The 17,749-nt window shown below is 38.1% G+C and overlaps 2 protein-coding genes across 2 annotated transcripts in view; one reads left to right on the top strand and one right to left on the bottom strand.

Moving 5' to 3' along the window:
* The first annotated feature begins 316 nt into the window (after positions 1–316).
* Dcr-1 (Endoribonuclease Dcr-1) overlaps positions 317–17,749 on the top strand; it is a 113,154-nt gene continuing 95,721 nt past the window's right edge. Inside the window, exons 1-10 of the mRNA XM_074110296.1 lie at positions 317–635; positions 2,963–3,108; positions 5,030–5,162; positions 8,390–8,515; positions 11,837–11,972; positions 12,109–12,268; positions 12,873–13,013; positions 13,599–13,717; positions 14,427–15,322; positions 16,148–16,272. Coding sequence (XP_073966397.1) covers positions 2,963–3,108; positions 5,030–5,162; positions 8,390–8,515; positions 11,837–11,972; positions 12,109–12,268; positions 12,873–13,013; positions 13,599–13,717; positions 14,427–15,322; positions 16,148–16,272 — 1,982 coding nt within the window. The 5' untranslated portion in view covers positions 317–635. The remainder of the gene's footprint in view (positions 636–2,962; positions 3,109–5,029; positions 5,163–8,389; positions 8,516–11,836; positions 11,973–12,108; positions 12,269–12,872; positions 13,014–13,598; positions 13,718–14,426; positions 15,323–16,147; positions 16,273–17,749) is intronic.
* LOC141444427 (endoribonuclease Dcr-1-like) overlaps positions 17,213–17,749 on the bottom strand; it is a 32,247-nt gene continuing 31,710 nt past the window's right edge. The window contains exon 25 of the mRNA XM_074109978.1: positions 17,213–17,216. Within this exon, the coding sequence (XP_073966079.1) occupies positions 17,213–17,216 (4 nt within the window). The remainder of the gene's footprint in view (positions 17,217–17,749) is intronic.

Raw genomic sequence — 17,749 nt, forward strand, 5'->3', positions numbered from 1 at the left:
AACCGATTTTGATAAAACATGTCTAAGAACCATCGCTAAAAAACCTGGTTTCAAATAAAAAAAAACCTCATTCAAATCGGTCCACCCGCTTAAGAGCTACGGTGCCACAGACAGACACACAGACAGACACACAGACAGACACGCAGACAGACACACAGACAGACACACAGACAGACACACATTGTGGTCAAACTTATAACACCCCTATTTTTGCGTCGGGGGTTAAAAATGGACCACGTTAAACATCTGTATCGGAACTTTTCGGAACTTTTGCAGACGAATTTCGAACCAAAACGAAATCCGGTCCTGGCAACACTGTTGCTGTGAATGCCCGTGGAGTCGCGTCTTCGCCTTATTCGCAATTTAGCGCAGTTTTTCTATATTTTCTTTACAATTGAGTACTATAAAGTTCTTATTTAACGTTTGTAATAAATTAGCTTGTATATAATATCAATTTTATTATATTAAAGCCGTATTTTTGCGTACAAACAGCTGTTTGTTGCGCGGTAACCATGTTATCAAACTAACGTCTTTATTTGCAATCGAAACAATGGATTATTCTCGTGTGTTTTGTGTAATTACCGTGTACAGTTCACCGATTACGCAGAACAAGTGATACGATCCTCTTACTTACGGTAAGTTTGCTGTGGTTTTAAAGTTGTTGTTTTGGGTTATAAATTATAACCTTTGTTGTTATTATTTTATTTTACAAGTTTACGAGTTTTTAAAGTTTAAATAACCTTGTTCCAACTGTTTTCAAACGTTAATGTACCTTTAAAAAGGGTATAATTGAAATAAAATAGGCAAAGATACTCAGTTATACATCATATTGACTATAAAAGGGGTAACAGAGAAAAAGTAAATAAAAGGTACCTGTACATATGGTGGGGACAATTGACACAAATTGACTTCATCCTAAAGTAGTGTTTTTCAACCTGTGGGTCCCGAACCACTGGGGGGTCGCGAAGCCACTTTAGGGGGGTCGCCAAGCCCCTATTAGTTGCTGGGAAAACTACTTCAGTAAAAAAACAATATATTTAAAAATATTTATTAAGAAAATGTTAACTAGTAAATGCGGCCTAGGGGGCAGATTTCAAAAAAATATTATTTTAGAAAGTTACATACATAAGTAAGTGCATAGGGCGGCGGATATAAATCCGCCACTGCCACTTGGCTATCTGGTCCACAGGATGTCAGTTCTATATTAGTTGGTTGGACTATACCAAAGGGGGGCCCAGGTCTTAGAAAAATGATTGTCAAAATGGTGGTTAATATGGTTAATTTTTTTAAATGATTGCATCGTATATGAAGGAGCATTATAACTTATAATAATTCCATCCATCCAATGTTTGTAATGTGTTATGTAATAAATAAATAAAATGTACTAGCACAAGTCTTAATTTTTAATAGATTTGTACCCCATAGAATCATACATTTAATAACTACAGTGGAGTTATAGAGATATAACTCGTACCTTGTTAAGTCGTAATTCTCTGTAAGTCGAAAAAAATGCCATTCCCTTCTGCTGCACCCTTAAATACGCAGTATCTCGAATTATTTAGACTTAGTAACTCGAACAACATGTTATTTCCCTACGAGGTATTGATAGTATATATTTATACTCTATAACTTGAATTGCAAAAAGCAAACTCAGTAAGTCGTCGTTCGTAAAATATAATGATGTCTTACTTGGAATTCCCCGAACTCATAGCAATAAAATCCTAAAGAAATATTTGGGGCTGGATGAATACATCCTTTAAGCTATCTAAAGTAACACAGATGTTATGTTTGTTCATTATTGGTCACTTGGGTCAGTATTTATTTGGCTGTTAACTAGCAACAACATGAGTACTAAAAGAAAACTAACGACTTTAAATTCTTGTTAAGTTGAAAACTCATTAACTCGATTTTTTTAACATTTCCCTTGACATTTGAGTTATCGAGATTCCACTGCATTGAGTACTGCTTAATGAGTAATATAGTATTGGGAGACATTACCTTAACAAAAAGCTATAAAAAGTTGAATAACTGAATTACCAGGTAGGGTTAAAGTTTCCACAAGTGAACTGAGCCATCTGTTGAAGATAACGAAAGTCAACAAGAATGATGTGTACTTTAAAAAACTGGCCATGCTCGGGTTCCATGGCCATTATAAAAAGATTAAGTAATGATTTTGTACAGAAACTTCCAAGTCCAGGTATATTTTATACCTTAGGCTACTATTTACTCTTAAACTACTAATAATTCTCAAGAAATCTTAGCCATTACTTATAGTTTTCCTTGTAAATTTTTTAGACCAGCAGTTTAGCTCTTAATAGAGGGGGGGGGGGGGGGGGAGATTTTAATGAACATTTGTGCTTTAAAGTTGAATATTTCGTTAACATATTTCTGAATCGAAAAATCGTCTTTACAACTTCGCAATGATTTTAAAAGACCTATTTAACAATACCTCACACTATACCTATATAGGGTTAGATGAGAAAAAAAGTCAGCCACTACCTACATCTATGGGAGATATCCTAAAAAAAACTTTTATTTCAAATTTGCATATTTGCACCATATTTGGGCCAATCAACTATTTTAACCACACTTTGGGCATCTCCTGCGTTACCAAAATTGTCTCTGGCGTTACCAAAAAATCGTACTTCCAACAATATAAATCATGGTTTAATGTATTCATGTACACCATCTATTAAATTATAGGAAAACATGTTTTATACTAACAAAAATCTGCAATTGTTTGAAAAATGTCGCGGACAGATTAGTGTGGGTAAAAAAGTTGATTGGCCCATTTCCGTGCAAAATTACAGCATTCTAGCACTAATAGGCTCTGAGCGAAGCCGCGGACGGACAGATGAACAGACAAACAGACATGGCGTAATTATTAAGGGTTCCATTTTTTCCTTTTGAGGTATGGAATCCTAAAACAAACAGGACTTTTAAACAATCAAGTTTTTTTTAGATGAGCGAGGGCGGCGTCCGTTTCACGGCGGCGGAGGGCGGAGCGCGGCTGGCGGCCACGGCCCGCGCGCGCAACACCATCGCGGCCGAGCTGGCTGCCTTCGTCAGCACCCGCCTCGTGCTGGAGGAGGCTCATGCTGTGCGAGGGTCCGTAGCCTAGCGTTAGAGTACAGCGGTCACTCCAACATCATTTTTTTTTAACAAACAATCAAGCCCTCAATAGTAGATTATTGTCGTGACCTGGAAGCAGGCAATTGCTGGCTGATGAGTAAGAGTGAGTAATTAATACGAAGCCAGCAATTGCTATTCCAGCCGAGACTAGTATAAAGCTTTTCTCAGAAATGGTGAATAATTCTGAAATAGAATAAACTTTTTCTTAAAATATATTATAACTTTTAATTTTATTCCAATATTTTTGTTATGCTTTCCCGCCTTTTTTTCATTAAAAATAAACTGCAGGTGTATTTTTCCACCGAAAACACCATAAGCTATTTCAGACCCAATAAAAAAAGTCCGGATTTCCAACAAAATATCTGATACCAGACATTAGACTTGACTGTATATGACTTGTGCTATTTCCATTCCATGGCCTTTTTAACTTTTTCTCAAACATGCTATGTAATGTCTATGTTGTGTTTCATAAAACAGGCTTCAAAATATACTCTGTCTTTTGTTTCAATGCAATACTTCAAATATCCACGATAAAGGCCATTATACACGACTTGAAATTTATAATCTGAATTTCTATGGTTCATTTATTAGTTACTGTGTAAATTCACAGGACTATTAATATTCTATATGTAAATATATAAATATTACCAACGTGTTTTACGTCAAATTACAATTTAATTTACATAATGAAGTATTAATGTAGCTGCAGTTCGTGTATAATGGCCCTAAAAGCCTAACAGCAAACACAATAAAAAAAAGTTTTGGCGGGAAAATTGGCAAGTGTCATTTCACTGTCTTTTTTTTTTTGATTGACTGGACTTGGGTTTTAGCTATTTTGCAAGTAAGTTCCATTGTCAATTCAAAAGTTTCGTTTAGAAACGTGATTTTTTATTGTTGCAGTCTGTTATAACTAAATGTTTTATAGCAATTTATTTTATGGGGATTATTTTAACGTTTTAAAAAATCATGTTAGAATGAAATAAACACTTATATAGATTGTAGTTATAATTTGAGTCTGGTACAATTTTAGTTGTCTTACGAATAAAACATTGATTTGTAGGAGTTTTTATTTCTTTTATTGCATGTTTGAGAAAAGCACTATACAAGCCTCGGCGTGAAAGAACATGCCAGCCTCGTATACCTATCCGACCTCGCTTTGCTCGGCCGTCTATACATACTCAGCCTACAAGCCTTTCTTTTCCGGCCTCTGCAGTAATGTACTATTATAAAAAAATGTAACTGATTGCAGGCGTGCTAATTTATTATTGTCGAGCTAGCGCGCCTGCAATCTTTTTGACTTTTTAATTTTTCGCTGACCTATAAACTATGCACTTCACCTTCTGATATGTAAAGAACCTGAAACTTGGTTTAAGACGTGAGTTATCAGTTACAATAACATTTAATATGAGTGAGTCTCACGGTAGTTTTATGCTTTAGGTACGGTCATTTTTGTGAAATGAGGGCTATCGTTTTTTTGTCTCACTAGATGGCGCACTGTTGCGTGAGGTTTTTAAGTATGGTTTTCAAAGTCTGTTATTACGGGCGTGAAAACAAAGTTTAGATTAAAATCATATTTAATACACCTTAAAATCGTACCATAAAATATCGAGCATGCTACAGTGTTCCATAGTCCACGTTTTGTTCGGAAAAAAGGGAGGACAAAGGTTTCCGAAAGACAACTGTCTCAAAACACAGACATTCATTGCCCCGGAACGCATATTGCCATAATTAATTTCAGATATTGCCAAATATTCACAAAATTATTCTAATTATAAATAAACCCGCGTAGCTCACTCAAAAACTATGAGATTTGACATTTTGGAGACCTTACGCTACACTAGCGCCTCTAGTGGCGAATTCATACGCGATAGCCCTCATTGTGTTTGTGTCCCCTTAGAGCGCTGTGTGCGGGCAAGCAGCGGTCGGTGGTGGTGTGCCTCCCGGCGCTGGTGGCGTGCGCCGCGTACGAACTGCGCATGCTCACGGACCTGCGCGTGGCGGAGGGGGGCGCCGCCCCCCACGAGGACGAGGTCGCAACATTATTATTATTATAGCTTTTTTTCCACATTAGTGGTCCCCAAAGGTAAATCGGTGAAGACCAAAAAGTTGCACAGCGTTAAAGCTGCGTTAGCACGTAGTTTTAATTTCCATTAACTTTTTCCATTGTGACACGAAAATTAAGAAAGAAAGAAAGAAAGAAAGAAAATATTTAATTGCCAACAGTACAAACAATGCAAGACAACAATATAAACAATACAAGATAGTAGTCTGTCCTGCGGCAAAAGGAGCAAACTCAGCTAATGCTGCGCTTGCGCGGAAGCTGCCAGCGCTGGTTTTCAGTCTGCCCCTGTTGACACGTGCTGGAATATTGTCTATAGCGGGGCGGACAAAAGACGGAAACAGTAACTAATCATACATTTGTTTGTAGCTTTAACGTTGTGCAAAATTATCCATACAAATGTATGATTAATTTTCGTGTCACAATGGAAAAAGTTAATGGAAATTAAAACTACGTGCTAACGCAGCTTTAACGCTGTGCAACTTTTTGTTCTTCACCCAAATGCCTCCTCCATCTTTTTCCATTTTGCCTTATCCATAGCAATATGCATCCATTCTTTTCCTACTGTTTTTATGAGGTCATTGATTCATTTTTTTCTCTGCCTACCAACACTTCTTTTTCCTACTGGGCCAGGCCGTTTTGTTGCTTGGAGAGTCCATCTTTTGTCTTTATAAAAATAGAAATATTTATTGACCATAACATTGATTTATTTGTTTAAATACCTTGCTATATGCCCCTGCCCTGCCCGGCATGCAAGTGGAGATTGGAGATGGGCGGGGCATATAGCAAGGAGGTCAACTCTCAACCGCCTCATTCTACTGGTTAAGTTTTCTACGAATTGGCTGTAGATTTTGATGTAGTTTTCGATTATTTGTTAGAGTTCCTGTATTTCTACCAGATAAGTAAAAGAATGTGTCAAAATATTTGGCCATTTTTGCAGGAAAGAGAAAAGTGTATAACTGGTAGAGCTGAAAGAGTTTCTTATAACGTAACGAAGTAACAGTTTTGTGCCGAAACGAAAAACAGTTTCTTTAGACTTACAAATGACTTGAGAAACGATACCCACAGACTATGGTCTATTTCTGAAATGAAGATACTAAAATGACATTCTGAAATGTCAAAAGTAAAAATAATGTGGCCATCATAAAAGGAACAGTGCTGCTCCATGATTTCGGTTTCGTAAATAACCGATAAAATGTATATTTTACGATACTAAAAATAACATTATAGCAAATCAATGTCCTACTTTCCATTTTGAAAATATAAATGCACTTTTACGATAAAGTGATAAAATCTAAGCACAGGTAAAAATACAGTGTTCATGACTTAGTGCCAACGTAAGAAATAATACAGAGGGGCTACTACAAAACCAGAAAAACGAAGTTCGTATGGCACCGTCCCTTTCACTCGCGTATTAAATGAGATAAGCGTATTCTCATATTATTTAGTTAATGTAAAACTTACTTAGAATGAAATTGAAACTTAAACCCATCAACATCTATAAAAAGTCGAAATATCTCGAAAACGGTCGCATTTTTATTAGACTTATTTTACCTATGCCCTACATTTTAGTACATCACGGATCCGTTCATATCATAATATTTTACGACATACATACATAGGTACCTACAAAATCTTTCGGTGATAACCGGTTGCGGCACATCACTATTTATGAGACGCAAAAAACAGGTAACACATGAAACGTCATTCTAGTTTCTCGAATTATGGGACACACCATAACACATGCGTTGACTTGAGAAAATTTTCTCATAAGAACAAATAACAGATTTTTATCATAAACTAGTTTCACAACGAAAGTTTTATAATATAAAAACAGTTTCTTGAAGCAAACTGTTCAAATATCCTAAAGAGCTACACTTGATAACGAAATTTTCGTTTCCTTTGACGAAACCAAGCCGTAGCAAAGAAATTGTAACGTTACGTAGATAGATTTAGATTTAAAATTTCGATATGGTTTTACGGGATGACCGTAAAAGTAACAAATTTGGAGTTGAAATAAAAAAATACAAAACAACTCCAAAGAACCAATCATAATGAGGGCTATCGTTTTTTGTCTCACTAGATGGCGCACTGTTGCGTGAGGTTTTTAAGTGTGGCTTTCAAAGTCTGTTATTACGGGCGTGAAAACAAAGTTTAGATTAAAATCATATTTAATACAGCTTAAAACCGTACCATAAAAATGTCGAGCATGCCACAGTGTTGCATAGTCCCCGTTTTGTTGGGGAAAAAGGGAGGACAAAGGTATGTATGTATGTATGTATGTATGTATGTAAACTCTTTATTGTACAAAAGAAAATTAACAAAGGTTTCCGAAAGACAAAACTGTCTCGAAACACAGACATTCATTGCCCCGGAACGCATATTTGCCATAATTAATTTCAGATATTACAAAATATTCACGCAATTATTCTTATTATAAATAAACCCGCGTAGCTCACTCAAAAACTATGAGATTTGACATTTCGGAGACCTCACGCTACACTAGCGCCTCTAGTGGCGAATTCATTCGCGATAGCCCTCATTTGATTGCTTAGTAGCAACATCTCTTGTCTGGGTGAGCGGTTAGCTCCGAAAGGTTACGTCTCTCGATGAGAGCGACACATAGATGTCGCTAGTGCTGCTGCTTAAGTAGCGTAGTAGAAATAAGCAACCTGAGATATGTGTGCATACGAGTAGGAGAAATTCGTGTCTGTACTCCTGTCCAGTGGTAGTGTAGGGGTATGGCACGCAGCACGGAATGCTGAGGACCTGGGTTTGATTCCCAGCGCTGGTCTCTTTTTCTGGTTTTTCTGTGCATGTCTCAGTTTATATTTTCGCTACAATGAAGAGTTTACATACATAATTACATGCTTTAGACGACCAGATGGCCTAGTGGTTAGAGAACCTGACTACGAAGCATGAGGTCCCGGGTTCGATTCCCGTGTCGGGGCAGATATTTGTATGAAAAATACGAATGTTTGTTCTCGGGTCTTGGGTGTTTACTATGTATTTAAGTATGTATCTATCTATATAATTATATTTATCCGTTGCTTAGTACCCATAACACACGCTTTGCTAAGCTTACTTTGGGACTAGGTCAATTGGTGTGAATTGTCCCGTGATATTTATTTATTATTACATAAGCAAAGTATGATTAATTTAATAATTTGCTTTACCGAGAACTCTTCTTCTTTTAAGGTGCTGGTCTGCACGTCAGCGGACCTCCGGCGCCTCCTGGAGGGGGGGCGGCTGACGATGCCTCAGATCAACGTGCTGGTCATAGACAGCTGCCATCTTATTCACACTGACGAGGACCTGCAGCTGGTGAGTGCTGTTAGAATGCATGTGTACCGGAGAGGAGCGGAGTTGGGGACTGTGTCTGAATGAATGGACGAATAACCTTACCAACAAGAAGTTGGAAAACCCCGAAGTTGTCACTTTGATAAGAACCATCGCTAGAAAACCTGATTTCAAGTAAAAAACCGCATTAAAATCGGTCCACCCGTTTAAGAGCTACGGTGCCACAGACACACATAGTGGTTAAACTTATAACACCCCTCATTTTGTATCGGGGGTTAATGAATGAAAGAAAGGGAAAAAAAAACATTTATTCGTGACATTTACATCGAAATCGAGACGAACTTTGTCACGAATTGGTCCCAACTCAGCATGATGTCAGCCTTCCGGCCGACGCTGTACTTCCCTTGGAACCATTTAGATGAGTTCAATGGTAAAAATAACAATTAACTCGACAACTAAAAAAAAATGTATCGGTATCACAATATACGCAAACATATTGCTGTGTTAACACTAGAGTTGCGCTATCCCAAACACAACCCTAAACTATGAAGATATAATCATAGGTTTACTTATGAGTATATTTATTCACTAGCTGTCCGCGACTCTGTCCGCGTAGTATCCGTTTATCGCTATCCCGCGGGAACTATGCAGTTTCCGGGATAAAAACTATCCCATGTCCTTCTCCGGGACTCAAAATATCCGTATACCGAATTTCACGTAAATCGGTTCAGCGGTTTGGACGTGAAGAGTTAACAAAGAAATAGTTACAAACTTTCGCATCTATAATATACTAGCTTTTGCCCGCGACTTCGTCCGCGTGAAATAGTAACTTTGGAAAGTGTTTAATTTATTTAGGGTACCTATTCTGCCAATAATAGCACATAGAAACCTCTACGGTTTACTGAAAATAAGCTATTTTAATACATTGCTTTTTTTCTAAAACATAAATATTTTGCGGGTAGCCATATTTTAGCAATACGACGTGTATTCTACCCTGCCAACACAAAAGGACTAATTCTTCATAGTAAACTCTTGACATCTTACGTCCGTTATTGTAAGTTAGGAGAGTAGGATTATAATTAAGACGTCATTCTTACTAAGAATAGCTTTACATTTTTCCGATAAGTATACTTATAGTAAATTTGTTTGGAATTCCTTAAGAACTTTCATCCCCATATTTTCAAGTATGAAAAATGTCGAAATGTGAAAAGAACCGGAACAAATGTTTTTTAGGGTTCCGTACCTCAAAATGAAAAAAATGGAACCCTTAGACCCTTTATCCCGTAAACGCACGGAGTATGTATCGAGTTGAAATTAAAACCCTAAACTCAGGTCAATAGTCCCGGAAGCTGTGAAAAAATCGAACTTGTAAGTTAACGCAATCAAAAGCTACAGTCATTAAAAAGGTGTTTCCATACAAATCGCCTTAACAGAAAAAGGTTTAGGGTACTTCCGGCTGTCCTAGAAACTTGGAATTTTGTATAAAGGTAGCTCTATTAGCAATTTTTTTTCCTAACACTGGATATTCATTCATAAATACCTACATACGGAACCCTTGATGCGCGAGTCTGAGTCGATTTTAACCAGTTTTTTTTGTTCTTATCGAATACCTAAACACAAAGATTCTTCAATTTATCTGTGATAATGACGACGTTCCATATAAATTTTCATCCCCTATTTCATCCCCTCGCAGGTAAAATTTTCAAAAACGCTTGAACAAATATCTATTTTATTTTTTATAAGTACCCAAATGCAAAGTTTCATAAAGTACAATCGATTTATATTCGACAATGTCGACCTTCATATAAACTTTCATCCCCTATTTCACCCTCACACAGGAAGAATTTTAAAAAACGCGCGAACAAATATCTATTTATCTCTTATCACGTGCCCAAATGCCAAGTTTCACAAAGAACCATCGATTTATCTTCGACAATGCCGATCTTTATATATAAACTTACATCCCCTATTTCACCCCCACACAGGAAGAATTTAAAAAAACGCGCGAACAAATGTCTATTTATCTCTTAATCACGTGCCGAAATGGCAAGTTTAATAAAGACTCATCGATTTATCTTCGATAATGACGACCTTCCATATGAACTTTCATCCCCTATTTCATCCCCTCACAGGTCGAATTTTCAAAAAAACTTACTAATACCGACTTATTTTTTATTAAGTTCCTAAATGCCAAGTTTCATGGTTTTATCTTCGACAGCGACGAACTTCCACCATATAAAATTTCATCCCCTATTTCAACCCCTTAAAGCCTCTTTTTCGCGTTGAAAGATAGCCTATGTTCTTTCCTAAGGTCTATTCTATCTCTGTACCAAATTTCATCAAAATCGGTTCAGCGGTTTTGGCGTGAAAGCGTAACAGACAGACAGACAGACAGACAGAGTTACTTTCGCATTTATAATATTATATAGTATATATAGTATATAGTATAATAGTATATATAGTATATAGTATATATAGTATATAGTATATAGTATATATAGTATATTATAGTATATATAGTATATAGTATGGAAGTATGGATTTTTTATTAAGTTCCTAAATGCCAAGTTTCATGGTTTTATCTTCGACAGCGACGAACTTCCACCATATAAAATTTCATCCCCTATTTCAACCCCTTAAAGCCTCTTTTTCGCGTTGAAAGATAGCCTATGTTCTTTCCCAAGGTCTATTCTATCTCTGTACCAAATTTCATCAAAATCGGTTAAGCGGTTTTGGCGTGAAAGCGTAACAGACAGACAGACAGACAGACAGACAGACAGAGTTACTTTCGCATTTATAATATTAGTATGGATTAGTGAGATTATATTATACGTACTGTTGTGCTAACATGTTTGATAATATGGCTTCACCCATTATAGTAGGAATTATTTGAGGTGTCTTGATCTCGTTAACAGCCAATCTTTCAAACAAAGCCATTGTATTCTACTATGTCTTCAAGTGCATAATCCTCAGTTTAAAATGAAATGAAATATAAAACAAAATAGCCCATTGAAATAACGACTTTATTATATACAACAGAGAGTTCATTTTAAATAAAACTTTGTTGGCAGATAATGTTTTTCAAAATTGAATGCGTCGTAGACAAGCAGCCTCATGGAAAAGTATTATCTGCGAACGTGTATTTATTTTAAAATGCACTTTCTGCATCAGTCAATAAAGTCGTTATTTCAGTGAACTATTTTGTTTAATATTTCCGTTCATTTTAAACTGGTTATTATGCGGTTGAGGGCACAATAGAATACAATGGCTTTGAGCGAAAGGTGGGCTGATAACATGATCGAGACACTTGTAATAATTCATACTATACCATCTATCCTTCATCAGGTAATGCAGCTGTACAAGCAGTCTCCTACGCAGCCCCGGATCCTCGCGCTCACGTACCCCCTCTTCACCAGCAAGAGGCTTGAGCTGGAGGATGGTTCAGAGCCGGCGGCGGAAGGTCCAGGGTTGGATGCCGGAGGTGAACAGTGACTGGAAATAGATTAGGCTCAAAACAGACTGTGAAAAGCAATCTCAACGAAACCGCACATGACGCGACCATTTTGAAACCGGTTTCAAAGTTTCAAACATATTAACATTTCGTTCACTGGTTCCAGATGGGTCTAAACCCTCTAAACCGCCAAGTCCTGTGTTCGGAGCGTCCCCCAACGTGGACGACTTCGATATGTACAGCAAGCTGGAGTGGAGGATCGAGGAGCTGGAGACCAGCCTGTGCTGCCAGATGGACTTGGCTGAGGACATCGACGGCGGGAAGAGGTCAGGGATACGGTAGTGCCACGAGAGTTGAAGTGATACCCTTTGAAAATATGTCAAATGAAAATATAAACTATTTCACTTCTCACGCTCGTAAAGTTTGTGTTTATGCTGGATCAAGGCGACATAAAATGAATATTTATGCTCTAGTGCACAAAGTAAAATCTTCGTCTAAGGCCAAGGTAATCAGGTGTCAACAGCCACAAACAAAAAAGTTTTTACATTTTTTTTTATCATTTTTAATTTATATAAAACTAAAAATTAATTAATAAAAGTAAAAATAATATAATTAAATAATAATTTATGAAAAATAAAAGGTACATAGAAAGTAAACAATTGTTTCCACTGTTGCTATTTCATTTCCTCGCCATCAAAGTGAAAAGCAGAGTGTAAAACTCGAGCATTAAACCCATTTTCCCCTCGACGTGTCTATCCACCCTCGCCGTACCGGCTCGGGTGGCTATATGAACGCCTCTGGTAAAATGGCTCGTTTTATGCTCTTGTTGTACAATCTACTATTTATACCGATTATTACACACCCTGGGAGCTCGTATTACAAAAACCACAGATTGCAAGACTGCTGCTATACAATGGGTTGTTTCATCAGGTTTTCAGCCACCACGTCGAAGCCCAAGGAGCTGATAGTGGAGTACAGTCCGCGGCGTCAGGTCTGCCAGGACTATGAGGATCTGGAGGCCTTCATGAGGACCACCGTCGCTGACGTGCTGGACTTCCTCGAGGAGCATAGGTGAGGACAAGACGAACGGGTTAATCACAAGTGTGCTCGATTTCGCATTCAGAATGGATTCGTAGATGGTTCGAAACCGAAACACGTCAGCAATTTGTGGTTTTGTGTGAGATACTGTATGAAAACATACATTTGTCATTCATTAACATTAAGCAAAAAAAAAACGTCTTTGTAGTCTCTAAAGTCTGTGTTTCTACCAGAGATGTGCGAGGATGTGTTGCGAGCAATGTGTTTTTCATGAACCAATAGAAACGCTTCAGTTACCTAGCCTCGCACAGCACATCTCTGGTGGAAACAGCTGAGCGGAGCGAGGCGAGGTAAATGAAACGTTTCCATTGGTTCATGAAGAACTCATTCCTCGCAACGCATCCTCGCACAGCTCTGGTGGAAACGGAGCCTTAATACGAACTTCAGCACAGTAACGCCTGGATCAATCAATATACCGTCACTGCTTTGAAAAAATCTCGTATCTAGAATCAATTGAAACTTGACATAAAGTTCACTCAGAAAAATAATCCATTTTGAGAGTGACGTTTTTGTCAATTCCTGTCGTTAGTGCTTTATGGATCATATTTTTTCATGCAGGTACGACCCAACAGAGATCTACGGCGAGGACTTGTACGAGGAGTTTATGAACATACCCAACCCCACCATAGACCCTAAACTGTTATTCAAACAGTTCCTCTACATTCTAGATGAATTAGGTGAGTTTCTTTATGATTTCTGATTTTGAACGATCATCGTTTTCATCATCATGATCATCATTATCATCATCACCATCATCATCATCTGCCCTATATACCACTCAGAGCTTGGGCTATACTTCCCAAGCGGGCGCAGTGCCGATTGGAAACCTCACGCTACATCCATTTTATTCGCAATTTCATGTTCTCACCATGTTTTCGTTGACCGAAAATCTCATGGTAAAATTTAATTTTTGTATATCCTAAGTTATAAAAGTTGAAATACCTCTGACCATTAAAATCGATCCATCCGTTTGAGAGCTACGATGCAGACACAGACACAGATAGACATTTGCTTGAAACACCCCTCTTTTTGCTTTGGGAGTTAAAAAATAAATAAATTTAAGATTGGTTTTTTGGAATCTTTTTGTATTTTTTATTTCAATTCCAAATTTTTTGTTACTTTTACGGTCAACCCGTAAAACCTGTATCGAAAATACAAACTGAAATATAGATGCACAGAAAAACCAGAAAAATAAGACCAGCGCTGGGAATCGAACCCAGGTCCTCGGCATTCCGTGCCGTGTGCTATACCGCTACAGTCACCAGCCAGCCAGCGTGTGCGGTGGTCTAGCAGTATAGCACACGCCACGGGGTCTCATTTTTCTGGTTTTTCTGTGCATCTATATTTCAGTTTGTATTTTCGATAAATAAATTTAATATGTTCCAGGCCCATACGGCGCGGACAAAGCCGCGTTCTCTCTACTAACTAGATTAGAAAAATTAAAAATCAAAGTGCCATACGAGAGACACTTTTTACTACTATGTGTCTGCACCACAGTATTTGTCAAAATCAGGTGCTACGCCGATCTAGTGTTTTCGAAATACACAGATCTAGATAAAATAAAAGTATTCTCAACCGCCAAAGTACTAAGGTTTATAGAAATACTAGCGCAATTTGAAAGCAATGATAAAAACGATAATGATGAAAAAGCGGTTGAAGATGGTAAAAGTGTAGCGGGGCAGATTGAAAGTCAAAATGATAAAGGAAACAGTGATGTTTTACAAGATGGTTGCCAAGATGGTGATAGAAAATCTGAATCTGCCAATGTTGATAGAAATGATCTTAAAGATAAAATTAACGGCGCTGATGAGTTAGTTAAAAGAGAAACCAAACTTAATGCAACGAATAAGATGCTGAATGAATTAGAAAAATGTGATTTTATCGCACTAAGCAATAAAATTGAAGACAAAGTCAACACTCTTGAAGCTAATCTCAACGATATTAGAGATATGAGTATGGAAACAGTAACTTTAAAAGACAATACATGTGAAAACTTGGAAAAAGTTGATGAATTGAATACAAATATTTCAGAAACTGATCATAAAGACACTGTAAATGATTTAACAGCGTCAAAATTGGATCCTAAAACGCCGGATCTAGATCACACAGACCCTAGAACAGTGTTAGGGTTCACTAGACGCCCCCATAGGGTCAGGGGTCGCGGTAGGGTCCAAAGAAGCGTGATAAGGAGCCAGCAGGCGCAAATGAATCCTGATGCCTTGTGCGGCATTGTGTTTATGAACGAGCCTATTATGGCGAAAATTATGTTTCTGCTGGTTGTGGTAAGTTTTTTCTTTATTCTTAAGGAAACACATTTTTGTCATTATCTCTGTGACAGTTGAAGATAGAGGGCTGAAAGTTGGAGTGATTACTAGTAATGAGGCGACAAACATTTGACATTCACCAATTCAACTATTCCTCACAGGGGCCACATGTCCTTACTTAGCCTGCTAAACCCTTTGTCACAGAAAATATCTTGCGACGACTGAAATGCACGATTATTATATTTTTCACTTCTCATGCTCGTAAAGTTCGTGTTCATGTTGGGTTCAGACGACATAAAATGACTTTTTATACTCTAATGCATAAAGTAAAATCTTCGTCTAAGACCAAGGCGATCAGGTGTAAACAGCCACAAACAAACAAGTTTTTACATATTTTTTTTAATAATTTTTAATTTATATAAAACTGAAAATAAATCTAAATAAATCAATAAAACTAAAAATTTATAATTATAATATTAATGCGTGAACAATAAAAGGTACATAGTAAGTGAACAATTGTTTCCACTGTTTCTATTTCATTTCCTCACCATCGAAGTGAAAAGCATAGTATAAAACTCGAGCATTAAACCCATTTTCCCCTCGACGCTATATGAACGTCTTGGGTAAAATGGCTCGTTTTATGCTCTTGTTGTACAATCTACTATTAAAGAGTCATAAACTCCCATTATTGCACAAAAAAGTTCACACGCGTGTCTCAAGCGGATGGCACTCGCGTTCGCACTGGTCCCAACCGGTCCGAGATATCGTGTCCGTGAGCACTTGCTCGAGCACACTTTGTATGTAGATTGATGGCTGTAACCTGTTTTGTGGGTGTGTCGCCAGGAGCTGTCCCGCAGCTCCGCGCGTCTGTCGGGCGTGTGCGCCCAGTACTGCTGCGCGGGCGACGGGCCCGGCGACCCCGCCGAACTGCGGCGCCGCTGCCGCGCCAGGGAGGACGCGCTCAAGAAGTAAGAGACCGACAACATACAGACCGCACCATTACACACACACACACACACACACACGCGCAAACATCACGCTTGTATGCTCAAATGGGGTAGGCAGAGCACACGAAACGTCACCGCTTCGGAGCCACTTTAAGCAATTTTAGGTTTTAAGTTTGACAAAAACGGTACAATAGTGACAGGTTGCTAGCCTGTCGCCTACGGTATACCTTAACCTATCCTCGGTCGCCTTTTACGACATACACGGAAGATATGGAGAGGTGTCATTCTAACCCGACACCACATCATACAAAATTAGACATTAGCAAAAAAACGCCAAGAAAAATCACGTTTGTTGCATTAGCTAAATTGCCATTCGCTTTTTTCCCGTTTTTAACTCACTATGGTTTTTTAATGAAGCTTATTTTTACAATCGCGTTTTTTTTTCAATTGTCATCGGACACAGAAACAGACTCTTATACCACGAAGTGCAAAACTCGAACTTCGTACGTTACCGTCTGATTCTTATGTCATTTAATACGGGAGGGAAAGGGATGGTGCGATCACCATCATCCCAGCCTATATACGTCCCACTGCTGGGCACAGGCCTCCTCTCAGAACAAGAGGGCTGCGATAATGCGATACGAACCTCCATTTGCGAGTTTCGTAGTAGCCCCTCAGTGTTGATGGAGCTCCATTAACGCGGAGCTCCTACTTCTATAGATATAGAAATAGAAAACGTTTATTCGCATCGTTCGTTTGTTTCGTTCTATGTGTTTTTGCTAATGCAAACTTAACATAAAATTAAACGTACGAGTATGTTTCTGTTTCGATTAAAATTGGGAAAAACGCGATGGCGAAAATAAGCTTCAGCGAATCGGCAAAAATATTAATTTTATTTTAATTTAATTATTTATTTTTAAAGTGATTATACAACTAAAGATTCTGTAAGTATTTCAGGCGTCTACCTGTTGCCGTTATTAATATGAAGCAAAAAACGGCAAAACAGTCACGTTTGGTGTAGGTATATATTTTATTCTGTTTTTAGTATTTGCTGTTATAGCGGCCACAGTAATACATAATCAAATCTAGAGATAGAGCCCTGTGACAGATGGACGGACAGACAGACAGCGGAGTCTCAGTAATCCCAGTTCAGTCACAGTTGCTCGTTTGCCATCCAGTCAAATAAATAATAAAATAGGGTTCCGTTGGCACCCTTTGGGCACCGAACCCTAAAAAGCATATTGGGAAAAAATGCGAATAGAAGCTACTACCTAGGTAATGAAATGACGATTCTGGTAAATTGATCATCCAATCCAACCGTCCGGAATTATACTTTTTTTTTATTCGACTGGATGGAAAACGAGCAAGTGGGTCTCCTGTTGGTAAGAGATCACCACCGCCCATAAACATCTGCAACGCCAGGGGTATTGCAAATGCGTTGCCAACCTAGAGACCTATGATGGGATACCTCAAGTGCCAGTAATTTCACCGGCTGTCC

This window comes from Choristoneura fumiferana, chromosome 30, assembly GCF_025370935.1.
Source record: "Choristoneura fumiferana chromosome 30, NRCan_CFum_1, whole genome shotgun sequence".
In the NCBI taxonomy this organism is placed as follows: Eukaryota; Metazoa; Arthropoda; class Insecta; order Lepidoptera; family Tortricidae; genus Choristoneura; species Choristoneura fumiferana.